This window comes from Pteronotus mesoamericanus, unplaced genomic scaffold (genome assembly GCF_021234165.1).
Source record: "Pteronotus mesoamericanus isolate MK-2021 breed Mesoamerican mustached bat unplaced genomic scaffold, CSHL_Meso_final contig_55, whole genome shotgun sequence".
Lineage (NCBI taxonomy): Eukaryota > Metazoa > Chordata > Mammalia > Chiroptera > Mormoopidae > Pteronotus > Pteronotus mesoamericanus.
Window position 1 is genome coordinate 334,018 of NW_026555198.1, and position 26,090 is coordinate 360,107.

General features: G+C 42.4%; 1 protein-coding gene across 1 annotated transcript; it reads left to right on the forward strand.

Annotated features, from left to right (window-relative positions):
- Positions 1-229: 229 nt before the first annotated feature.
- VGLL1 (vestigial like family member 1) lies at positions 230-25,294 on the forward strand. Its single transcript, XM_054579594.1, has 5 exons — positions 230-282; positions 7,748-7,966; positions 20,660-21,079; positions 22,832-22,888; positions 25,278-25,294. Exons 2-5 carry the CDS (start codon positions 7,765-7,767, stop codon positions 25,292-25,294), a joined length of 696 nt encoding a protein of 231 aa, XP_054435569.1. The 5' UTR covers positions 230-282; positions 7,748-7,764.
- Positions 25,295-26,090: the final 796 nt, after the last annotated feature.

Consider the following 26,090-nt stretch of genomic DNA (forward strand, 5'->3'; position numbering starts at 1 on the left):
CTTTATTCAGGGATATCTACATGTAGTTCTGGGAGGATGAAGGCAATTCCCAAGAAGGCAAGTTACTTACTCTGTGGTTTGGCCTCATTGTTATTTTTTAAAAGATTTATTGGAGAGAGAAGATGACGGAGGAGTGACTGGGAGTCACGCTGACCTCCTCCCAAAACCAAACTGGAATTGCAACTAAATAATGGAGTAATCACCTGGAAAGCAGTGGAGCAATACTGGGAGAGGAACCTTGGTGCCACGGACAGTGGATTCTACTCTCACACATCCCAACGGGTGAGAAGTGCGGTGGAGGCTCGAGAGGGTGGGCTGGGTGCCCATGGGCACTGGCACCAGAGGGACATTGAAACAGCCAGTTAGCTTCCCCCGAGAAGAATGGGGTCTGAATCATAAACAGGAACCCCTAAACTACAGCAGCTAAAGCCAAGAAAATACAGACAAAACGCAACCCCAAAAAGCTTAGGGGCACTCTCTGCCAGAGACAGGTGGCAGGGGATGCAAAAAGACATTTAAAGGGCAAACGCAAAAGTTGCAGTGGCAGCCACCCTCCTTGATCGCTGGGTAGAAGCGGCAGCAGGGTGGGCTGGTGCCTGGGAAAAGACTGGTGAGGAAAAGTTTGTGAAGAGAACTGACATGGCAGCCGGTGGAGCCCGGGTGATAAAGCACCTCCCACTCTGCAGCTTCCATCTCGCTCAGGCATAAGGGAATCAATTAACCTGCCTTTTGTGCGCTCCCCACACAGTTTGTACGCCTGTGAGCTGTGGAGCTGAGTGCAGACTGGCAGGGAGAGCCTTGAGGAGAGACTGGAGACGGAGGCGTTGGGGGAAGAACTGGAGGAGGAACCTGGGAGTCCCAACTCCCTCCCCGTCCTGTAGTCCCCATTGTGGGCTGGAAAGGCGCGACCCCAAAGAGGCAGAAGCGGGGCGCGCATGAACCAGACTGCCTGCGATTGAAACGCAGTCTGCACAGGGGGTGGATCCTTGGCTGAAGGGGTCACAGAATTGCCCAGAGGCCCCTGAGGGGAGACTAGAAACGGAGGCATTGGGGAAGGAACGGGAGGAGGAACCAGGGAGACCCGACTCCTTCTCCTTGCCATAGTCTCCATTGCACGGGAAGAGGCCACACCCCCAAAGAGCCAAAAGCCGAAAAGCACACATAGACACCCCCAAAACACCCAGAGCAGGCGCGCACACTTGCGCGGAGTGACCGGCGAGGGTTGGTGAGCGTGTGTGTGACCCACGGGGGCTGGCGAACGCTTGCACAGGCCAGCAAGGCCTCCCACAGACTGGCACCCATACGGCCTGCGAGGGAGTGCACAGAGGGGCAAGGGCAGGTGTAAATTGACCCGCCCACCCGCGATTGCGGAGCAGCCCACAAGATTAGTAGAGCTGCCCAGAGTCCCTGGAGGAGAGACAAGAAACAGGATTAACCAGAGAGTCCTGGAGCTGACTTCCTCCCATTTCCGTAGTCCCCATTTGGCGAGGGCAAGCAACGCACCCAAAGAGCCAAAAGCGGGGAAAATACACAACAGAAGACCCTAAACTGACAAGTGCCGTGGAGCTCGCCGGCCAGGGGGGCCAAATGAGTACGTGAGGTCGAGAATAAACCCCCTGGTCTGGGGCAAGCACATGCGAGCCCAGGCAGGTGGGGGACCCTGCCGCGCTGGGAACGTGCTCCAGGAGCCCGCGTGAGAGCGCAGAGAGATCCCAAAAAATAGCCCAGCCCTGACTGAAGGGGTCACAGAGCTGCTCTAAGCAGGAGTCAGACACAGGCATTAGACTCCTGGAAGGCTCAAACAAACAACCCAAGGCCTTATAGGGTCAACAACTGACATCATCAGAGGCAGGCCCAGAAAGAAAAGTAAAGGACAAAAATACTTAACAGACTCTCACAAAAATGGGAAGAAAAAGAAGTTCCCCCCAAAGGAGTGGAAAAGGGGAGTCCCCACAGAGAGAGCTAAATTAAGTAGAGGCAAGGGAATTATCAGATATGGAATTCAAAACAATGGTTCTAAGGAAGCTCAATGAGCTCAGCCAGCTCAAAGAGAACTATGAGAAACTGCAGAGAAACTATCAGGATCTTACAGCAAACTATATCAGCCTGGAAAAGGACATAGAAACGATCAAGAAGACACAAGAGGATATGAAGAATACCATTTCTGAATTGAAGAACACAGTAGAAGGAATCCAAAGCAGGCTGGATGAAGCTGAGGATCGAATCAGTGAGATGGAGGACAAGGTAGAAAAAAGCTCCCAGAAAGAACAAGAAATGGAAAAACGGCTCAAAAAGAATGAAGAGGCATTTAGGGAAATGCAGGACAACCTGGAACACAATAATATCCGTATAATAGGGATACCAGAAGGAGAAGAAGAGGAGCAAGGAATAGAGAACCTCCTCGGAAAAGTAATGATGGAAAATTTCCCTAATTTTAGGAGAGAAAGGCTCTCATGGATCCAGGAGGCACAGAGAACCCCACTCAAGAGGGAATCAAGGGGGTCCACTCCAAGACACATCATCATTAAAATGGTAAATGACAAAGACAAAGAGAGAATCCTCAAGGCAGCAAGGGAGAAGGAGAAAGTAACATACAAGTGGGCCCGGATACACCTAGGAGCTGACTTCTCAACAGAAACACTACAAGCCAGAAGGGAATGGCAACAAATATTCCAAGCCATGAAAAGCAAGGGCCTACAGCCAAGGCTGCTCTCCCCAGCTAGGCTCTCCATTAAAATAGAAGGAGAAATACACAGTTTCCCAGACAAAAGAAGGCTAAAAGAATACATCTCTACCAAACCAGCACTCCAAGATATGCTAAGGGGACTGATTTAAGCAGATGAAGGAAAACAATGAGAGAGAGAGGAACACAGGTACAAAGAGAAAAGATAAGTAAGTTTCTAACAGTAATATCTCTCAATGTGAATGGACTAAATGCCCCAATCAAAAGTCACAGGGTAGCTGAATGGATAAGAAAACATGACCCACACATATGCTGCCTATAAGAGACCCACCTCAGAGCAAGAGACCTACACAGATTGAAAGTAAAGGGATGGAAAATAATATTCCAAGCACATGGGCATGAGAAAAAGGCCGGGGTTGCCATATTTGTATCAGACGAAGTGGATTTCAAAACAAAGGCCATGAAGAGAGACCCAGAGGGGCACTTTATAATACTTAAAGGAAGAATCTATCAAGAAGACATCAACATTATAAACTTATATGCTCCCAATATAGGAGCCCCCAAGTTTATAAGGAAATTGTTGGATGACTTCAGAAAAGATATAGACAGCAACACACTGATAGTAGGGGATTTCAACACCCCACTGTCAAACATGGACAGATCTTCCAAACAAAACCTTAATAAACATATCGTGGCACTGAATGACACACTGAATCAAAGAGACTTCACTGACATATATAGAACCTTACATCCCAAAGAAGAAAAATACACATTCTTTTCAAATGCTCATGGCAGTTTTTCAAAGATAGACCACATGATAGGACACAAAGCAAGCCTCAGCAAATTCAGGAAAATTGAAATAATACCAAACTTTTTCTCAGACCACAAGGCCTTGAAACTCGAAATCAAGGTCGAAGAGAAACTTCAAAAACCTGCAAACTCATGGAGACTGAACAGTACAGTATTAAACAATGAATGCGTCAGTAATGAGACAAGAGAAGAAATCAAAAAATTTCTGGAAACAAATGAAAATGAACAGACAACTGTCCAAAACCTATGGAACACAGCAAAGGCAGTCCTGAGAGGGAAGTTCATAGCAATACAGGCTTACCTAAAAAAGATAGAAATTTTCAAATAAAAGACCTAACACTACAACTTCAAGAACTGGAGAAACAACAACAAATAATCCCCAGAGCAAGGAGAAGGAAGGAAATAGTCAAGATTAGAGCAGAACTGAATGACATAGAGACAAAAAGAACAATTCAGAGGATCAACCAATCCAGAAGCTGATCCTTTGAAAAGATAAATAAAATTGACAAGCCTTTAAGCAGACTCATCAAGAAAAAAAGGGAGAGGACCCAAATTAATAATACCAGAAATGAAAGAGGAGAAATAACAACTGATACCACAGAAATACAAAGGATTGTCAGAAACTACTATGAACAACTATATGCCAAGAAATTTGAAAATCATGATGAAATGGACACATTTTTAGAAAAGTATAATCTTCCAACTCTGAAGGGGAAAGAAACAGAAAGCTTGAACAGACCGATAACAGCTGGGGAAATTGCAGCAGTAATCAAGAAACTCCTGGCACACAAAAGCCCAGGGCCGGACGGTTTCCCAGGAGAATTTTACAAAACATTTAAGGAAGAGCTAACCCCTGTCCTTCTCAGACTATTCCAAAAAATCCAAGAGGAGGGAAGACTCCCAGACTCTTTCTATGAGGCCAACATCACCCTGATCCCAAAACCAGATAAAGACCCTGCAAAGAAAGAAAACTACAGGCCAATTTCGCTGATGAACATGCATGCTAAAATCCTCAACAAAATATTGGCTAACCGCATCCAGCAATACATTAAAAAGATTCTCCACCATGAACAAGTGGGATTCATCCCAGGGATGCAGGGATGGTTCAATATACTCAAATCAGTAAACGTGATACATCACATAAATAAAAGAAAAGACAAAAACCACATGATCATTTCTATATATGCAGAAAAAGCATTCTATAAGGTACAGCACCCATTTATGATCAAAACACTCAGCAAAATGGGAATAAGTGGGGCATTCCTGAATGTAATAAAGGCCATATATGTAAAACCTCCAGCCAATATCATACTCAACAGGCAAAAACTGAAAGCTTTCCCACTAAGATCGGGAACACGACAAGGATGTCCGCTCTCACCGCTTCTTTTCAACATCGTATTGGAAGTCCTAGCCACAGCGGTCAGACAAGAGAAAGAGATAAAAGGCATCCAAATAGGAAAGGAGGAAGTAAAACTATCATTGTTTGCAGATGACATGATAGTGTACATAGAGAACCCTGTAGACTCTACCCAAAAACTCCTCAACCTAATAAGTGAATTTGGCAAAACAGCAGGATACAAAGTCAACATTCAGAAATCAAAGGCATTTTTGTACACCAGCAATGCAATAGAAGAAGAAGAAATCAGAAAAAAAATACCATTCGACATAGCAAGAAAAAAAATAAAGTACCTAGGCATAAATTTAACCAAAGACACAAAAGACCTGTATGCAGAAAACTATACAAGATTGAAAAAAGAAATTAAGGAAGACACAAATAAATGGAAGCATACACCGTGCTCATGGATTGGAAGAATTAATATCCTCAAAATGTCCATACTACCCAAAGCAATTTATAGATTCAACGCAATCCCTATTAAGATACCAATGACGTATTTCACAGAAATAGAACAGACATTTCAAAAATTTATATGGAACCATAAACGACCCCGAATAGCCGCAGCAATTTTGAGAATGGAACACAAAGTAGGAGGGATCACAATACCGGACATTAAACTGTACTACAAAGCCACCATACTCAAAACAATCTGGTACTGGCACAAGAACAGACCCATAGAGCAGTGGAACAGAATAGAAAGCCCAGAAATAAGCCCAGGTCTCTATGGGCATCTAATATTTGACAAAGGGAGCAGAAGGATAAAATGGAGCAATAATAGCCTCTTCAACAAATGGTGTTGGGAGAGCTGGATGGCTCCATGCAAAAAATTGAAATTAGATCATCAGCTGACACCATACACAAAATGGATAAAAGACTTAAATATAAGTTGCAACACCATCAAAGTCCTCGAGGAGAACATGGGCAGGAAACTCTCAGATATCCCAGGCAGCAATTTTTTCACTGATATGTCTCCTAAAGCAAGGGACATAAAGGAAAGAATAAACAAGTGGGACCTCATCAAAATAAGAAGCGTCTGCACGGCGAAAGAAAACATCAGCAAAATGAAAAGGGAGCCAACTCTATGGGAAAATATATTCGCTAATGATACATCAGATAGAGGTTTGATCTCCAAGATATATAAAGAACTCACTCGACTCCACTCCAAGAAGACAAACGATCCAATCAAAAAATGGGCAAAGGACCTGGGCAGACGCTTTTCTAAGGAGGAGATACAGAGGGCCCAGAGGCATTTGAAAGGATGCTCAGCATCACTAGCCATCAGAGAAATGCAGATCTAAACCACTATGAGGTACAACCTCACACCGGTCAGAAGGGCCATCATAAACAGATCCACAAACAACAGGTGCTGGCGAGGCTGTGGAGAAAAGGGAACCCTAGTTCCCTGTTGGTGGGAATGCAGACTGGTGCAGCCACTGTGGAAAGCAGTGTGGAATTTCCTCAAAAAGCTGAAAATGGAACTGCCTTTTGATCCAGTGATTCCCCTGCTCGGACTATACCCTAAGAACACCAAAACGCCAATACAAAAGAACCTATGCACCCCAATGTCTATAGCAGCACAATATATAATAGCCAAGTGTGGAAGCAACCTAAATGCCCATCAGTAGATGATTGGATCAAAACATCATGGTACATATACACAATGGAATACTATGCAGCAGAAAGAAAAAAAGAACTACTAAACTTCGCAACAGCATGGATGGAACTGGAGAGCATCATGCTAAGCGAAATAAACCAGGGGGCGAAAAACAAATACCATATGATCTCACCTATAAGTGGAACCTAACCAACAATGCAAAGATGCAAGGAAAATAAGACCAGCAACACTGAAAGGAAAAGAAATCAACAGAGACAAGAGGGAAGGGGGGGGCAGGGAGAGGGAAGGGAAGGGGAAATTCAAGGAACATATAGCAAGAATTCATGGACAAAACCAAAGGGGAAGGGTTCAGGGAGGGGGGGGGGAGGGAAGGGGCAAGGGAAAGTGATGGGGGGAAGGCAGAGACAAATGTATTTGAAAAGTAAATAAATTTTTTGAAAAGATTTATTTATTTATTTAGTTGGTTAGTTATTTAGTTATTTATTTATAGAGAGGGGAAGGAAGAAGAAAGAGAGAGAGAAACATTAGTGCTGTGTGAGAGAAACATGTAATCAGTCGCCTTTTGCATGCCCCCAACCGGGAACCTGGCCCACCACCTAGGCATGTGCCCTGATCACCTATAAGTGGAACCTAACCAACAATACAAAGATGCAAGGAAAATAAGACCAGCAACACTGAAAGGAAAAGAAACCAACAGAGACAAGAGGGAAGGAGGGAGGGGGGCGGGGGAAAAGGAAAGGGAAGGGGAAAGTCAAGGAACTGATAGCAAGGACTCATAGACAAAACCAAAGGGGAAGAATTGAGGGAGGGAGGGAGGGAGGGGGCAAGGGAAAGTGGTGGGGGGTAGGCAGAGACAAATGTATTTGAAAAAATTAATTAGTTAATTAAAAAAAGGAATTAAACCCATGACCCTTCAGTGGGAGGACTCCCAACTCACAGAGCCACACCAGTCAGGGCTCGTTGTTATTTTTTCTTTTGTTTACTGATGCTTTTCTAGCCATGTTGCTAGAAAACTTTTCTCATTTATGAGAAGGGTCCCTTCAGTGCTTCACAGAGCTCTGTCTTGTTTCCTGAGCACTGATTAGACCGCTCTCCTCAGCTTGTCCTCATATCAGTACAGCATGGTTTTTGAGCCTGTGCTTGGTAGGATCTAACTGCTTGCCTTCAAGAATGCTGCTCATCCAATCTATAGCCAAGCCAATTGGAAAAATAGTGCTACTAATATGTCACATTTGATTTGCAGCTATCACCTGTGTCACCATGGAAGATACGAGGAGGAACACTGTCCAGAAACAGAAACCTATAAAGACTGAGTGGAGTCCCCAGTGTGTCATTTTCACCTATTTTCAAGGGGACATCAACAGTGTAGTAGATGAACACTTCTCCAGAGCTCTGAGCAATGTCAAGAACCCCCAGGAATTGAGCCCCTTGAGCCAGAGTGAAGATGTGGTCCTGAGGAAGGGTAAGCATGTTGGGAGGGAGGAGGCTGGACTTCCCTATCAAGGCTATCACTGAAAGACAGTTCCCTGATTTCTCTTAATGCATATAGACATGTATATATTTGCTGAAGGTAAGTTACTTTGTCTAGAGAGAAGCTGCCACCCATTTCTTAGAAGTTTAATGTGAAAATGGACACTGTTTAATCAAAGTAGTTTACCTATCTCATTGTTTCCTCAGTTGTGTAAAATGCTGGGTTCACTGCTCAGTACATAATAACACCATAACTATTTGCCATTATCAATATTACTTTTATAATTGTGATCACTATTACTACTACCGCTGGCCTCACAGGAGCAGGGACACCAAAGGATTTGTGATATAAAAAAAGCATGCCCCATGTAGGTATACCCAGCCTCCTCTCCACTAATAGTGGATGATCTGGTGGTCAGGGGTGGGACCAGAGATATGTAGGTAGAAACTTACCACATCCCTCTTCCCACCCTTAACAGTATCAGGGGTGTGTATTGCATTCACTATTTGGCAATTTTTTTAAATATGTATTTTTACATCTCAAAACAATTATTTCAATAACTATGTAAAAATGTGCTCATCAAAATATCTAGATTTGGAGAAAGCCACAAAAATTAACCTGGCAAGGGCTGCTGTGTGACTTTAATGGACCCTAGACACTTTGCCTTCATAGGCCCATTCCTCATAAAGAAATGAAAAAGCCTCTGGTTAGTGTGGCTCAGTGGATTGAGTGCCAGCCTGTGAACCAAAGGGTCACCAGTTTGATTCCCAATCAGGAGAAAGACTGGATTGTGGGCCAAGTCCCCAGTAGGGGGTACGTGAGAGGCAACCACGCCTTGATATTTCTCTCCTCTCTTTCTCCCTCCCTTCCCCTCTGTCTAAAAGTAAACAAATAAAATCTTTTAAAAAAAGAAATGAAAAAGAACATTTTGTGACTGCATTGGCATAAAAATAAATATAATCCAGGCTGCATTCATCTTATACATTCATTATCATTGCTATATTCATTTTTCTTTCAATTTTATTTAATTAATTAATTAATTTAGAAAGGGGGAAGAAGGAAGAAAGTAAAGGAAACACCAAAGTGTGATTGCCTCTCACACGCCCCCGACTGGGGACCTGGCCCACAATGCAGGTGTGTGCCCTGACTGGGAATGGAACCAGCAACACTTTGGTTCACAGTCCGGAGCTCAATCCACTAAGCCACACCAGCCAGGGCTCGATTTTAAAAGCAGTTAAAACATTGTCATGGGCTCCTAAGAGTATTCATGGGCCCTAGGGCACCATGCCTGCTGTGCCTAATGGAGAAGTCACCCTGCCAGCTGGATGTGAATTGATAGGGCTCTTCATCACCTTTTTGAAATATGCAAATAGACCAGGGTCTCATTGATTTTAAGAGGTCTTGATTGAAGTTGCTGAGCACACATGTTGAATGCCTTGCTCTCACTGGAGGATGTATATGCTTCCAAGTGGGACACTTTGTGCAAAGTGGCCAGCTAGGGCCTTGGCCTGTAGGGTAAGAGCTTACCTGTTTTCAGATGTCATCGCTCTGGCTTTACTCTTTGACTTTGGACAAGAAGTTGATATATATCTGATGTACTCACCTTTGCAGAATTTACTTCTTTCCAAAAGATTCCTTTTCCAGGTCAGGTGACACGATTTTCTTAGAAAATCTTGTGAGCTAAGTAAACATGTGGAAGGGGGTATGACAGCAGCATGTAATAAAAGAAATGCTATAGAAGATCTTGTTGTCAAAATGGCAATAAGGAGGTAGGTGGAGAGGTGGGGAGGTGATGTTCAAGAGTGTGCTGACCTATAAGTGGAATCTAATCAGCAAACAAGCAGGCAAGGGAAATATGACCAGCAACATTGAAAGAAATAAGAAACTGACAGGGATAGATGGGAGGGCCGGAGGGAGGGGGGAAGTGGGGAGGGGAAGGGGACAGGTCAGATCAAAGAACAGGTGTGAAGGACGCATGGATGAAGCCAAGTGGGGAAGGTTTGAATGGGGGAAGTGGGGGTGGGTGGGGCAGGGAAAAGTGGTGATGGGTAAATGGAGTCAAGTGTATTTGAACAATAAAAAAGAAACTTAAAAAAGGAGAAAAAGAGTATGCTGAGTATTTCACAGCAGGAGAGGGAATGATTGATCTTGAGTCATTTAGGGAATTGATATGTGGAAAGTGGGATTCAGGGGATCTATCTGGCTCCTAAGAAAGGACAAAACGCCAGAATCTTCAAGCACAGACAAGTCTGCTAACTTTGGTTCTCTGACTCTTTGATTTGGAACTAATTACATTGGCTCAGATTCATTACAGTCACTCCCTTGTGAGTACCATCTATCCATAGCCTCTCACTTCCTTTATCCTGCTTGCTTGGTAAAACCCAGCCTGAGATAAAACCAACTCTCGACCCATTGACCCACTTCTGTGCTTAATTTTACAGCAAGACTCAAAAGTGTCATCCATGCACATTCTGTCCTCTTCCTCTCCTCTCCAGCTCTCTCGAGTCCACTCCACTCCTGTTTCATCCTCATTACTACTTGAAGCCACTTTTTAGCAAACTGAGTGAGTGACTTTCGCTTTCCAAATCCAGTGGTATTCTCTGTTCTCATCTTACTTGACCTCTCAACAACATTTGCTATAGTTGCTTGCTCTCTCCTCTTAGAAATACCTCCTTCACTTGGATACTATAACATCACACTCTTGGTTTTCCTCTTACCTCCCTCATTACTACTTCTTAGTCTCCTTTGCCGGATGTTTTTTTTCCTTCAACTTCTAAATGTTTGAAGGCTCCCAGATTCAGGTCTCAGTCAATTTCTCTATCTATATTCTGAGGGGATCTCTTCCAGTCTCTTGGTCTTAAATACCATCTATATGTTGATCAATTCCAAATGCGTACCTCCAGTCAAGGCTAGATTTCCGACCTGTCTATCCAGGTGTCTACCTGACACCTTCACTTCATGCATTTAATAGTAATCTCTAAAAAAACAAGTCCCAAACTGAACTCTTAGTCTTCTTCTCAATCTGTTCTGTCCATCTCCCCATCTCAGTAAATGGCAGCTGTATCCTTCTAATTAATTAGAGTTAGGTTGACTCCTTTCTTTATCTCATACTCCATGTTCAATCCTTTGAAAAATTCTGTGAGTTCTGCTTTCAAAATATCTCCAAGATCTGATCACATGTTCCCACCTCCGCTGCTATTGTCTTGGTCTGATAAACCATCATCTCTCCTCTAGATTTTTGCAGTAGCCTCCTAGTTGGTCTCTCTGCTTCTGCCCTTGCTCCTCTTCAGTCTATTCACAAGATAGCAGTCAGAATATGCCATTAAAATAGAAATCATATCATAGCCCTCTCCTGTTCAAAACCCTCAAATAGCTTCCCATCTCACTTGGAAGCAAATCAAAAGTTCTTAATAGGGCTCTACCTCATCTGGGCCCATTATCTTTCTGATTGCATATCCTGCCATTTCCCATCTTACTCACTCCAGTCTAGCCTCCTTGCTATTTGTAGAAGATGCCAAGTATAATTCTGCCTCAAGCCCTTTGCATGTTCTCTCCCCTCTTCTTGAAATGCTCCTTCCCCAGATAACTACATGACTTTCCCTTTCTTAATTCAAGTCTCTATACAAATGTCCTCTCTTCATGCAGCCCTTCTCTGAACACTCTACTAAAAAAATAGAAACCCCAACCCATCACTGTGTGTCTTACTCTGTTTTATATCTTTTTAGCATTTGTTACTACTGGGAATATCATATATTTATGTGTTTCTAGTCTCCTCCCAAGCCCTGGACTCTCAATTTCATGGTAGCAGGGACTCAGCCTGTTAACTGCTGCTTTCCAAGTACCTAGTCCAATGCCTGATGCATGGAAGGTGCTCAATAAATATTGCTTGCATGAATGAGATTGTGATTTGGATCATAGGATATTTATATTGGCCAAAGTTGGAGATACTATAGAGAGGGAGTATTACATGGTGTACAGCTTTAGGTCCAGGAAGTCTGGGGTCAAGCCAGCTCCAACATTATTAACAATGTTATCTCAGTTATATCACTTCATCTCTCTGTGCCTCAGTTTCCTTATCTCTAAAACTGATTATTATTTAACTATAGGATTCAATAAGAATGCATGTCAAGTGGCATGTAGCAAGTGCCATGTAGGTGTTAGTTATTTTTGTGGTGGTGGTACCAATGCTTGACATGTGCTTTTGATTGGCTAGAGTGGATATGAGTGCCTGCTTTGAAAACATTAGAAACACAGAGCAACAGGCCCCTCTTCAAAGCCTCCAAGTTTTCCAGAGACTTCTGCCATACCATTTCCCATGTATTCTGACTTCACTCTATTTTGTAAAGCCCTGGATCACTAAAAGGACTTGCACTTGGCTGTTCATTGCCCAAGCCAGCTTTTCCAAGCCAAACAGAAAGGCAGCTTTCATCTCTACCTAACTTCTTCATTGTTGCATTTTCCCTGAAGTGAATCTCAGACCTTTTCACTGTAAAGATGTCTCCTTCACAGAGTGTGGTGTGGCCTAGGCAAATGTTTGTCTGCTTAGTTGCTCAAAGGAAGGAGAAGGCCTGTCTTCCTTAAGGCCTCTCTTATTGCAGTTAGGAGTCAAGTTTCTCATAAGCTCTGCTGTCTCAAGAGAGGGCCCCGTGGTTCTCACTGGAGGCATTATATGAGATACTTGCAGCTTCAAAAATGGTGGGAAATCCATAAAGTGGCCATTCCTTACTGACCATTATCATCCTCTAAGTCCCTGAGCAATACCTAGAACAGGCTCCCATTCATGGACTCCCTGTGCTGACTGGCCTATCTTCTAAGGACACTCTGTCAAGCTAAACATGCAAATCCTAAACATAGACCTGTGTGGCTAGGAAATTCCATTGAATTTGATGGCTGCTTTTCCCAAATCAAAGTAATTAAAAAAATTATGTATGTGCAATTTATACTGGCTGTACAATTTATACTGTGCCCACCTTTTTTTAAGGATATTGGTGATTTCTGAGTATATAACTCCAGAAGCTTCAGTATTTACCATTAGGGGTGGGCACAGTCCTGGTGCACATCCCATCCCATGTTCTTTCTCTTGCAGCCCCAAATCCCGCTCTAGGCCTGGTAACATTGCTTGTACATTCCTCCCCTCATCCATAATCTTGTGAGGGTGAGGAATGAACACCGGATTTCTTTTTTAGTATGAATAGCTGTATGAGATAGAGTTATGTTAGTTTTTTATGGCCCTATGAACACTGATAACTTGGTGCCAGGGAGAGGAAACTGTGCCAACATATATTGAGCTCCTACTGGATGCCAGGCACTGGGCTATAATTACTGCACCTACTTCACTGGTTTATAAAGGTCAAAGAGAGGCAAATCAAATATATGTTGTTAGAAGACAGGAGAGTGGTTATCTTTGGGGAGGGGGTGGTTAGTGATTGCATGTGGGCATGGGGGCACTTCTGGGGTGGTGGTCATGTTCAGTTTTTTGAGCTGGGTCCTCATTACCCAGTTCATGAAAACTCCCCAGCTGTACAATTTATATTTGTGTATTTTCCTGCATGTGTGTTGTACTTTACAAAATCGTTTTACAGTGGATATCCACACCCTCAGATTAGGAAACTACAGCCCAGAAAGGGTAAGTGACAAGGTATGTCATGCAGCAAGTGAGTGATAGAAATTGAAACCCAGGTCAGTCAGACTCCAGAGGAAGCATCTTGATTACTTCACTGTCCTGCCTTTGTAGACTCTGACAACACCTCAGCAAGAGGGTTAATAAGTCCCATGAGGACTATAGCTAATACTGTTTACAATGGCTAATACTTATTGAGCACATATTTCCTGTGAGTCAGGCCCATTGCTATGAGGTGTCACATGAATTATCTCATTAAATCCTCATACCAACATATTAACTCTCACTGTGTTAATTTTCATTGTAAGGAAACCGAGGCTCAAAGAGTCCAGTAACTTGTCCAGGATCCCACAGCTAGTAAGGGGTGGCTATTCACAACCAAATCAGTTTGATTCCAGATCTTGAGCTCTCAGCCTCAAGTACTAGCACATGTTCTGTATTTCATCTCCATTTTGAGTTGGAAAAAGGAATTTGGATAATCATCAAAAGACTAGGTATCTCAGGGAGGTAGGTGATTGTGAAGGATGGAGTAGGACTGAGCAGCATCCCCACTCCACCAAGTGCTCTAGAACAGAACTATTTCCTATAAGCTGTCCCTCTATCTCCAGTGTTATTTTGATCTCAGCTAATACAAACAATATAGTACAAAGAAGGCAGAGAAGCAAGAGTCAATGTGTGCAGACTGGGCAGGCCAAAGTTTGGACTTTCATGGTTCAAGATGTGGGTGTGTGTTCTGTGGGCTCTCGGTTTCAACTTCATCATAAAGCAGAATTTATATTAAAGGCAGAGATAGAGACACAGGATAAGTAAGGAGAGAATAAAGGATGGATGGAAGGAAAAAAGGTATTTATGCATTTGTCTTTTCACAACCATGACTCAGGTTCACTGAGTCCAGAGGTTTCTCATCCTGGATGGGCAGCTCAGTTGGCTGGAGTATCATCCTGATATACCAAGGTTGCAAGTTTGACCCTTGATGTTTCTCTCTTCTCTTTCTCCCTTCCTATCTCTCTCTAAAATCAATAAATAAAAATTAAAAAGAGGTTTCTTAAGTTTTACTTTAAAAGAACTTTATAACCGTGAAAATAACATGTTAATTTGGAAGATTTTAGTAAACACAGGTAAAGAATAAGGACTAAGTTTCACAATATAACATTATTTTGTACAAAATGGCTTGTAACTCTTTACTAATTTTTTATTTTTTATTTATAAATCATGTTTATTCCACTACAGTTGTCTCGATTTTTCCCCCTTTACCCCCTCCACCCATCCCACCCCCAAACCCCTGCTCCCACAGTCAATTACCACTCTGTGGCCCATGTCCATGGGTCATTCATACATGTTCCTTATCTAGTCCCTTCCCCTTATTTCCACCATAGTGGAAAATATATTAAATATTAATAAAATATTGATTTTATTAATATCAAGTATTGGCAACTCTGAAAGGAACTGGGTATTCTTAGAAACTTTTTCTTCATCTTAAAGCAGTCCCTTTAGCATATTTTGCAGTGCTGATTTGGTGGATGTATATTCTTTTATCCTTCTTTTGTCAGAGAAGCTTCTTATTTCACTTTCCATTTAAATTGAGAGCCTTGCTGGGTAGAGCAGTCTTGGATGCAGGCCTTTGCTTTTCATGACTTGGACTATTTCTTGCCATTGCCTTTTGGCTTGCAGTGTTTCTGTTGAGAAGTCAGATGCTAGCCATATCGGGGCTCCCTTATATGTTACTACCTCTTTCTCTCTTGCTTGCTTTAGGATTCTGTTTGTCTTTGATATATGCTATTTTAATGATGATTCATCTTGGAGTGGGCCTCATGGGGTTCCTCTTAAATGGGACCCTCTGTGCTTCCTGGACCTGTGTGACTTTTTCTCTCCTCCAATGACAGACATTTTCCATGATTACTTCTTCAAACAGGTTCTCTATGCCTTCCTCCTCCTCTTCTCCTTCTGGTATCCTTATTATGTGGATATTATTACGTTTCAGGTTGTCCTGCATTTCCTTAAATGCCTGTTCATTCTTTTTGAGTCTTTTTTCATTTTCTTGCTCTTTCTGGGAGCTTTTTCCTACCTTGTCCTCCAGCTCACAGATTTGTTCCTCAGCTTCATCTAGCCTGCTTTTGATTCCTTCTACTGTGTTCTTCAATTCAGAAAGTGTATTCTTCATTTCTTCTTGTCTCTTAGTGATAGTTTCTATGTCTTTTTTCATGCTGATATAGTTTGCAGTAAGTTCGTCGTAGTTTCCCTGTAGTTTTTGGTAATTCTCCCTGAGCTCACTGAGCTCATTGAGCTTCCTTAGAACTGTTGTTTTGAACTCAGTATCTGACAGTTTACTTGTCTCTATTTCATTTAGTTCTCTCCGTGGGGATTCCTCCTTTCCCTTAGAGTGGGGCATATTTCTTTTTCTTCCCATTATTTGTGAGACTTTTCTCTTTTGCTTCTGCTTCTTAAGTTGATCTGTCTTGATTTCCTGACTTTGCGGCGTGAACTTCTATGGTTGGAGACTGCTGTTTTTACTTTCTGGATCTGCCTCTGATGATATCAGATGTCATCCCTGTCTGACCTTAGGCAGTCTGTTTGAGACTTCCAGGAATCTGCTATCTGTGGCTGTCTCCTTCACCTGTTACTCTATTCACTCTGCACTCAGCAGGCCACCTTAGACAGCTCAGGGCGGGGTGGAGTCCCTCCTGGGGGCGGGGTTATTGGGTCCTCTCTAGCTGCAGCTGTATGGGGGAGGACTCCGCACTGGGATCCTGCCAGCTACTCTCTCCATTATCTCCCCAGAGCCTCCATCTCCAGTCTCTCCTCAAGTGTCACCAGACCTCTGTGCGCCCCCTTTAGTGGGGGATCTACTATCTTTGGCTGCCACTCTGCACTCAGCAGGCAGCTTAGACAGCAGAGGGTGGAGTGGAATCCCTCCTGGGAGTGGGGCTATTGGGTCCTTTGATGCTGGTGCTGCTCAGGGAGAGCGGTCTCTGTCAGACCAAGATGGCTGCTGCCACATGGGGGATGAGTCAACACTGAGATTCCCGCTGGCTACTCTCTCAGTTCTCTCCCCAAAGCCTCCTTCCCCAATCTCTCCTCAGGTATCTCTAGCCCACTCTGTCCCTGACTTTGCCAGAGACCAGGGTAAGTGCCTGCAAATAAAAATTTATGCATTGGCCCTTAAAACTGTTCTTTGCATCTCCAGCTGCCTGTCTGTGGCAGAGAGCAACTGTGCCGCTTTTCGCGGCTGGGTGTTTTCTGTGTACTTTTGGGCTCTGGTGCTGTGGTCTAGAGATCCCTGCTTTTGATTTAGACCCCGCTCTTCTCAGGGGGTATCCAACCAGCCGTTTCAATATCCTCCTGGTGCTGCCACCCATGGACGCCCCGCCCACCTTCTCAGGTCTCTACCGTACTCCTTACCAGTTATGTTGTGCTAAAGCCGATTCTTCTGTCTCCGAGGTTACAAGGCTCCTCTCTCACTATTGTTCAGTTGTTTGTTCCAGGTCATTTCTCCCCAATTTAGTTGTAATTCCAATTTGGTCCTCGGAGGAGGTCATTGTGACTTCCACTGACTTCTCCGCCATCTTAATTCTCCTTAACTTTAATAATCAATAATAGTTGTATATATCTCTCCATGCTATTACATCTACTACAACATCAAGAATCTTGACATTAATAGTCAAGAGTGTCTTTCTGTTAGATATACCAAATCTATTAAAATTTTTAGATATTCAGATTATTGCCAATCTTTTGCTGTATTATAAATGCCACTTTGAATTTATAGCTAAATTTTTACATGCATCATTTATAATATTCTTAAAACAATCTGCTATCAGTGCAATGACTAGGTCAAAGTGTATGCACAAATATTAGGGTTTTGGCATGTACTGACAAATTGCTCCCCAGAAATGTTATGCCCATCTGCCACCCCTCCAACCCTAGCAGTGTGGGAAACTGCCTAGCTCAGTGTACTCTTTGCGATGTTGGGGAAGCATATCCAGTAAGTGCATGAAGTTTGGAATCAGACAGTTTTACCACTTGGTAACTCTGTGGCCTTATGCAAATTACTTTAACTTGTCTGAATCTGTATTTTTCTCTCTGGGTTCATGTGAGGATCAAATAAGACCATGTATGCAGAGTGTTAAGCAAAGAGTCTGCTCCAAAGTAAGTTCTCAATAAACTAAAGCTGTTCTAGATTTATATTCGTTCCTTCCCATCTCTGATGTATTCTTCCCTGGGAATGGACACATACTGAGCACAGGCTTCTGAAATCTCTTTTTTAATAGTTTGCTTTTTTATTTCTTTTATTTGAATTTTTAAATTTCTTTATGTTTTATAGTTGTCCCAATTTTCCCCCCTTAGCCACCCTTTGCCCAGCCTGCCGCTTACTTCTATAGTTAATCCCCACCCCATTGTCCATGTCCATGGGGCCTTAATATATGTTCCTGGACTAATCCCTTCATGAAATATCTTTTAGAGGAAGTATCTACTTGATCATCCATGTCAGCCCTGAAGTGCTGCTGCTGTGGGCTTTTCTGCTCAGTCGTTTCTTCCCCTCCCTTCTTGGCACTGGCTGACTGAAGACATGGAGGGCCCCAGGCCTCATACATTACCATTTTGCTTTTTCCTGGGTAAATTACATGGAGTGTTGCAGACTAGGAAAGAAACCTATGCATGTGAGCTCAGACTGGGTTTATAAGCCAAAACAATGATTAATAAAAATAACAGCAACAGTTATCAGTTATTGAGTGCCTATTATGTGCCAGGTGCTATACCAAGTCCTTTATATTGGTTGTCTCATTTAATTTTACAACAATCCTGAAAGGTTCAGAAGTGGCAGGGGGTGTGCTCAGTGTCACACAGCTAGGAAGAAGCAGAGCTGGGATTAGACTCCAAGTCGCCTGACATCAAAGTCTGTGCTCTTAACCACGCTTTGCATGCTGCTCTCCTCAGTGTAGATTTATTGAGGAAGTATGTGTATGCATGTGTTTCAGAATGGGTACATGTTTGTGCATGCATGTGTACATGTATGTATAAACATGTATGCACAGTTCAGTGCATGCATGCATGTGTGCATTCATTATAATAATATTTAGTCAGGGCCTACGATGGGCCAGACACTGTGTAAGTGCCTGAAGATATGGTAGTGAACAAAAGAAAAATGATCTCAGTTCTCTCAAATTTTACTGGCTACTGGGGAAGGCCAATAATGAATGAACAAGTGAACAAATGAGTGAGTGAATGAATACAGGAAGAAATTACAGATTAGGATTATCGTAGTGGAGGAAATAAACAAAGCATAGTCACAGACAGCAGCAGGATAACAAGCTTTAGATTGGAGGTTCAGGGAGATCCTTTCTGAGGGGGCAACGTTTAAGTTTGTGTCCGAAAACTAGTCTGGAATAGGGGAGCAGGGCTACCATGCAAGACTAGAGTCCTCTTGGGTGGAAACAAAGTCTTCAGTATCTAGAGATGCTTTCTAGAGTGTTCTGGGACTCTCAGAAGTATATGTAGGAAGGTGTGGGAAGTGTCTCTGGGTTTGCTTAGGAGTCAGGATAATAGCTTGCCAGTTTCACCCTAAAAAGGGAGAGTACAAAATGGAGACTAGCACTTTCTGAACAGGACCTTGTCTTAATACCAGAGACCTCAGGAATTCTAGAGGCATGGATTGGACTAAGAGGCAGGGTCTTCATGCTCAGAGTTGGAGTATATGGAATGGAATCTTGTATTCCTACTGAAAGGAAAATTCAGCCTGCCCCAAGTATCCAAGAACTAAAGTGTTCCTTACCTGTTCTCCATTCATTAATGTAGTTTGAGGTTTGAGAAGGCAGCAGTCTTTTCTGGGGCCCCCTCTCTCATCTCCAGAGGTAACTAAGAGGAGAAACTTGGATAAGAAAGTGTTATCAGGGCCACTTCTAGTAGCAGCAGCAACCTTGGGCCAGTCCAGGCTGTCGTTTAGGATACCTTCATCAGTTCACAGAGTGGATGAGTGTGGTTGCTGGAGCAGTTGGCCTAAGAATCCTGAGAAAGAGTGGCTCACCACAGTTCAGGGTCTCCACTCCACGGGATGCCAAAACTCAAGCATGGTGTGGAAAGGTGGCTTTTGCCAGACCACCCAAGGCCCACTATTCAGTTGCTGTGAATTTGGGATTGGGACACTGTGTCTCTCCCCTCAGGCTCCCATCCAAACTGCTCTGGTGCACTCAGTGACAAAATGGGACCTTGGTCAGTGGCACACCACACACTCCCCTTAACATTTCTGAAAGGGAAGCAGTTCAAAGAAATACTGAAAACACATTGGGACCCTGTATTCAGTGCCTAGGTCATATGTAGGAGATCTGTAAGGCCAGTTCAGATGGAAACTGCCCAATTGTCAGAGGCTACACATTGTTTCTAATTTGTGCTGAGGACATGTAGTACCCTTACTGAATATGAAACACAGACAATGGTTCTACTTAGTCAGCTTAATCACTCTATTTGTGCTATGCAGTGCCCTGAATTGCTACTGGTCTGCAGATATCAATTTTCAAAAATAGCATTCATCCCCAGGAACAAATCTTAATATATGTTTCCTTGCCCTTGATTTCATTAAAAGAGGCCAGCCATTACCTGTTGCTCATTGTAAATGATGTTAAATGTTGGACAGAGACCTGTGTCATGTAAGTTAGGGCTTTTTTTTCCTCTCTGGATGTTATGATGAGCGATTTTTTAAAAACCTTTTCTACATTTTTCTTCTTTAAAGATTTTATTTATTTTACTTTTAGAGAGAGGAGAATGAAGGGAGAAAGAGAGGAAGAGAAACAGCAACATGCAAGAGATATATCAATTGGTTGCCTCTCACATGCCTCCAACTGGGGACCTGGCCCGCTACCCAGGCATGTGCCATGACTGGGAATCGAACCAGCAAACTTTTGGTTCCTTTCAGTTTGCAGGCCAGCACTTAATTCACTGAGCCACACCAGCCAGGGCTACATTTTTTCAAATTAAAAAATATAGTATGTATTAACCAGAAAAAAAATAAGTTACTTCCACTTTGGTAATAATAAATAAGCACCTAACACATGTTCTAAATCTTTTCTTCCCAGATACTGACATGCCTCCAAATCCTTGGCGTTTCTCTTCTCCATGGACAAAGCCACAGCCAGAAGCATCTTTTGCAAATGGTGCCACCGACTGCAGCATGAATGAGTTTGGGCCCATGGCTATGACTCAGTACCCAGTGCCCCTGCCTGGGAGTCCCTCTGCTCAGACTGGTGAGCTGTGGCATTTTTCTTCCCCAGCCAGTGCTAACTCCCCGGAGCCTGAATACCCTTGTGCCTTCTCCTCTGAGTACCTAGTTCCAGAGGCCCAGCGTAATGAGAAACATGAGTCTCTCCTAAATCTTCTCCATCAAGAGAGATATACAGCCCAACCTCAGCAATCTGCCATGTGGGAGAATTGCAACTCTGCCCATGCAGCCGGAAGCAGAGGATATCCCTTCAACCAGCCTTCCAACTCAGCCCACAGTAAGTAAATGCCTCCAGACCCCTGGAGGCATGCCTCTAATTGATTGGGGTTGAGAGTGAGTTGGCATAAGGTGGGGTGTGAAGACTAATTGCTGCCAGTCTGGACATGGGGCTTCTGAGGGACAGGATGTTCTGCTTAAATCTGTTTGTATCTTCACTAGGCTTCACTGATATTCATGGTTTGATGAATCAAGGGTTACACAGAGAGCCAGCCAGGTGAACTTGGTTGAGAATATTCACACAGTTGTTGACTTGGTCTTATCCTAGAAAAATGATGAGCTGCTGCCTAAAATTGTAGGGTCTGCATTCACCTCACTGTGAGCCACCAACTAATCCATTTATAAAACAACTCTGGGGCATACTTACAAGCTCAAACTCTATCCTCCAAACAGGTTGGCAACTTGCAATGATGCCAGGCTCCTGGGCAAAAACAAGGGCAATCTATATAGCCATCTCCTCCACTAATTAAAATTCAAAGCAACTGTAGAGGCAACCCCATTGCTGCATGGAGACTGTCACAGTGCCTGACTGTATGTGGCTCGCGCCTGTGCACTGGGCTCCTCCTGCTTGGTTTTCCTTGGGTTCCTGTTCCGTGATCATTACTCCTCCCACTGAACTAAAACACTTCTTCATTTACTCATTCACTCAACAAATATTTAATTGGTGCCTACTAGATGCAAAATACCCATAAAAAAAACAGGACTCCCTTCTTTGTAAAAAGATAGGGGAAGATTTGTTCTGAGGTATAGTTTCACCAAAAAAGTAACCCACTCTACTACAAGATTTGCCTTTCACAAGAAATACTGGTAATTATATATATTTTATAGTTTCATGGGGCCAAGTCTGCATCCTCTGGCATTCTGCACTTTGAGTAAACTTTCTTTTATAGCTCCCTAGTTGATACATAGCTGGGGGTCTAGTGTCCCATGCCTGAGAGAAATTGCTAGAAGCTACCTTTACTCTGAACTAAGTATATTGTATACAAAGGGCCTGTTCAGCATAGCCTCCATAAGTCAAGCACTGTGTTCCATCCTAATGTTGAAAAAAATTCGATTAAAATAACAGTCTATCATTTGCAGAGTTTGATTAGGAAGGTACTTAAAAAGAGTGAATTATTAAAATGTCATGCTTGGGAAACCTATGAAAATCCCCACCCTGTACTCTGTCAAAAATCTGTTCCTACTCTATTTAGAGGGAAAATTTGGCCAACTGTGTTTGTGTATATGCCTGTGCATACACACAGCAGAGCTCTGTTTCAACAGTTGGTTAGAATGCAGATGGTCCAGATTATTGCCTCCCAAACATAACTCTATACAGTTTAAGTCCAATTCATCAAAAACTTAGTGAATATCTACTATATGCCAGGCACATCATGGCAAAACTATAATGCAGGCATTGTTCTAGTGCCCTAACCTCTAGACACATTCTCAAATGTGTATCACCAGAGTCTTTACTGCTGCAAACTTTTCACACTTTTCTACTAATGTTGATGTTAGCTGAATTATTTGGTGACTGATGGTTCCTGATCTGTTGAGGAAGTTAGCAACCTTTAATCAGAAACACTGCCTAGAAGGTGGGGAAAAGGCCCAGGTGGCTTAAAAACGAAGTTATGTGTTTTTGTAGTATCTAAGAAGAACTATGCCAGGTGCTCATAAATTGAGGGGCAGGTGATTTGGGGGACCTGGAGTAAAACTGGGCACTTTCTAACCCAGTCCTAGAGATTTCATTTTCAATCATATTTTTATTTTCTAGGTAAGAAATATTTTCTCCCAGCTCATGGACCTGCCAGTGCCAGCCTTGCACGTGGAAGTAAGTATATGGTTCTGCTTTTGACTGGTGTCTCTATATCTTGAGAACAAACTTGAGGAGAAGCTTTTAATGTAAATACCATGATCTCTAACAACTGAAAAGACCCTCATTTCTATTATTTAGTATTTTCATAGTTAGAATTTGTTTCATCTTAATTTCAAATAGCCCATGCACTTGGTATCTTATAAAATTCTTGACCATTTTTAATTTCGACATAGAATCTACTTTATTTAGTTTTTTTAATCTGAGCTGTATTTAACTGAGATAACCGAGGTGATTCAGAAAAATGAAAGTTTCAAATAGGTGAAAAGACTTGCCTTAAGATCACAGCACTCAGATTTTCTTGAGGTGATTCCCAAAAAGTTTGGCACCAAAATTTTTAGTAAATTTCATTTTTTTTCATTTGTAGAACTAGACACTGACTGTATATTGCTTCAATGCCTGCAGATAATAAGATTGCATATAATAACATTGATATTGCTATTTTCCAGAATATATATGTAATATATGTATATATACTATACATTATATATTTATTCATATATATTTGTATGTATTTGTGTATTCATATGTAAAATATATATATTTATTTGTGAAAATACACACATACACACACACACACATACACACCTGAATTAAACTGTCTTGGTCCCTCCCCTCATAGAGTTAATAGTTTAGTGGGGAAGGAAAAAACCTCTCTCCCCAAGAAAAAGGGGAAAAGCAAAATTTTTACAAGTTATAATTAAGTGCTGGGAAGGAAATATACAAAGTGTTGCAACAGGGAAAGATTGGGGCCAACTTTGAATAAGGTGGTCAAAGGAGGTTTCTTGGAGGAAGTGACATGTAAGCAGGGACCCAAAAGAAGTGAGGGAGCCAGATTTAGGAAGAGTTAGGGTAGGGCTAAAGGGAGGTGGAGAAAGCTGCCCCCTGCAAAGACCCAGAAGTGTGTGAAGAATGGGAGAAAGGTCACTGTGGCCAGAGGGTAGTGGGAAAGGGAGAGTGGCATAAGATTAGGCTGGAGAGGTAGACAAGAGCCAGGTGACAGAGGGTCTTTTGGATCATGTTGGGAGTTTGAATTTTATATTCTAAGTGACTTGGTGAACCCTGGAAGTTTCTTAGTAAGTTCAATGTAGATTTAATAAGGTCACATAAACTGCTGTAGATATATTGGAGAAAAGAAAGAATGAAAACAAAGAGATCAGTTCAGAGGCAAGAAGCATGTAAAGATAATAGCCTGGACTAGGTAGCATCAGTGGAGATAGAAGTGTATGTATTTAAGATCTATTTGAGAGATTTAGCCTAATACTCTGGGTGGGAGTGGTGAGTTAAAAGGAAGAATCCAGATTAGCTCTTTGGTTTGTTTCCTGCATGAGATACTGGGTAGACAGTGGTACAAAATGTGTCTTACAGTATAAAAATGAGGAAGACTGTGGGAGACACAACTCTGTTGTGACCATGTTAAATTTGAGGTGCTTATAAGACATCCAAGTGGATATGCACCCTTTTAAACACTTGTATACATAATTGTGGATTTTGGAAGGGAAATCTGGGTAAACTTTTGAGATTTATTGGTATATAAATCACATTTAAAACCATTGAATGATCACCTATGCAGAGGGTGTGAGTCCTGGAAAGTGCCAATATTTAGAGGCTGGAGATAGGAGGAACAAAAAACGACATGAAAAGGAGCTGTCAGTGTGGTAGAAAGAGAACCAGGAGAGTGTGGTGTTACAGAAACTCAGAGGAGAATTCAAAACAGGGAGTGATCAAGTGTGTCAAAGGCCTCTGAGAGACCAAATAAGGACAGAAGAATGTCTATTGGATATGGTGTTAGAGATTTTGATAACCTTGTTAAGGGCAATTTTTGTTATGTGATATGTACAGAAACCGGATTGGAGTGGTTTCAAGAGTAAATGGAGGATGATGAGAAAGGGGAGACAGTAAGTGCCAACACCTTCTTGGAGAAATACAGCATTGAGGGGGTACATAGAAATGAGGTAGTAGCTAAAGAGACTGGTGGGGTAGGGAGGTCTTTTAAAAATTTTTCGCTGAATATAAATAACAATTTTATTCAATTACAGTTGGCATTCCATATTATATTAGTTTCAGGTGTACAGCATAATGGTTAGACATTTTTGTAACTTATAAAGTGATCCCCCTGATAAGTTTAGTACCCACCTGGCACCATACATAATTATTACAATATTATTTAATACTTTACAAACTATTATTTACTTTACATACCTGTGACTATTTTGTAACTACATTTGTACTTCTTAACACCTTCCCCTTTTTCACCCAGTCCTCCCAAACTCTTCTCATCTGGCAACCATTGATTTGCTCTTTGTATCTATGAGCCTCTTCCTATTTTGTTTATTTTCTTTTTCAGATTCCACACGTAAGTGAAATAATAGGGTAGTGAATGATTTTAGCTGCTCTTTTATTTATTTAAAAAATTTTTGTATTGTTTTTCAATTACACTTGTCTCTATTTTTCGCCCATTACTTTCCCCTGTCCTGCCCAACTCCCTCCCACATTCAATCCTCCCCGACCCCGTTGTCCTTCCCCATTGGTCATTTATACTTGTCCCTTGACTTGACCCTTCCCTTCTTTCCCCTGTTATCCTCCTCTCTCCTCTCCTCTCCTCTAGTTATCGTCAGTTCGTTCCTTATTTCCATGTCTCTGGCTCTATTTTCCTTGCTTGTTTATTTTGTTGATTAGGTTCCAATTATAGGTGAGAGGTTATGGTGTTTGTCTTTCACTGCCTGGCTTATTTCACTTAGCATAATACCCTCCAGTTACATCCATGCCATTGTGAACAGTAGGAGTTCCTTCTTTCTTTTTGCTACATAGTATTCCATTGTGTAAATGTACCACCGTTTTTTGATCCACTCATTTACTGATGGGCACTTAGGTTGCTTCCAGCACTTGGCTATTGTAAATTGTGCTGCTATGAACACTGGGGTGCATAGGTTCTTTTGTATTGGTGTTTCAGGATTCTTAGGGTATAATCTCAGCAGTGGGATTGCTGGGTCAAAAGGCAGTTCCATTTTCAGCTTTTTGAGGAAATTCCATACTGTTTTCCACAGTGGCTGCACCAGTCTGCATTCCCACCAACAGTTCACTGAGGTTCCCTTTTCTCTGCACCCTTGACAGCACTTCTTTGGTTGATTTATTTATGATGGCCATTCTGACTGATGTG

Excerpts from the sequence above, each read along its gene's own strand:
- VGLL1 (XM_054579594.1), top strand. The coding sequence starts at position 7,765 with ATGGAAGATACGAGGAGGAACACTGTCCAGAAACAGAAACCTATAAAG. Across the intron at positions 7,967-20,659 it reads AGATGTGGTCCTGAGGAAGG|ATACTGACATGCCTCCAAAT; the intron begins GTAAGCATGTTG and ends TTTTCTTCCCAG. Across the intron at positions 21,080-22,831 it reads GCCTTCCAACTCAGCCCACA|GTAAGAAATATTTTCTCCCA; the intron begins GTAAGTAAATGC and ends TTTATTTTCTAG.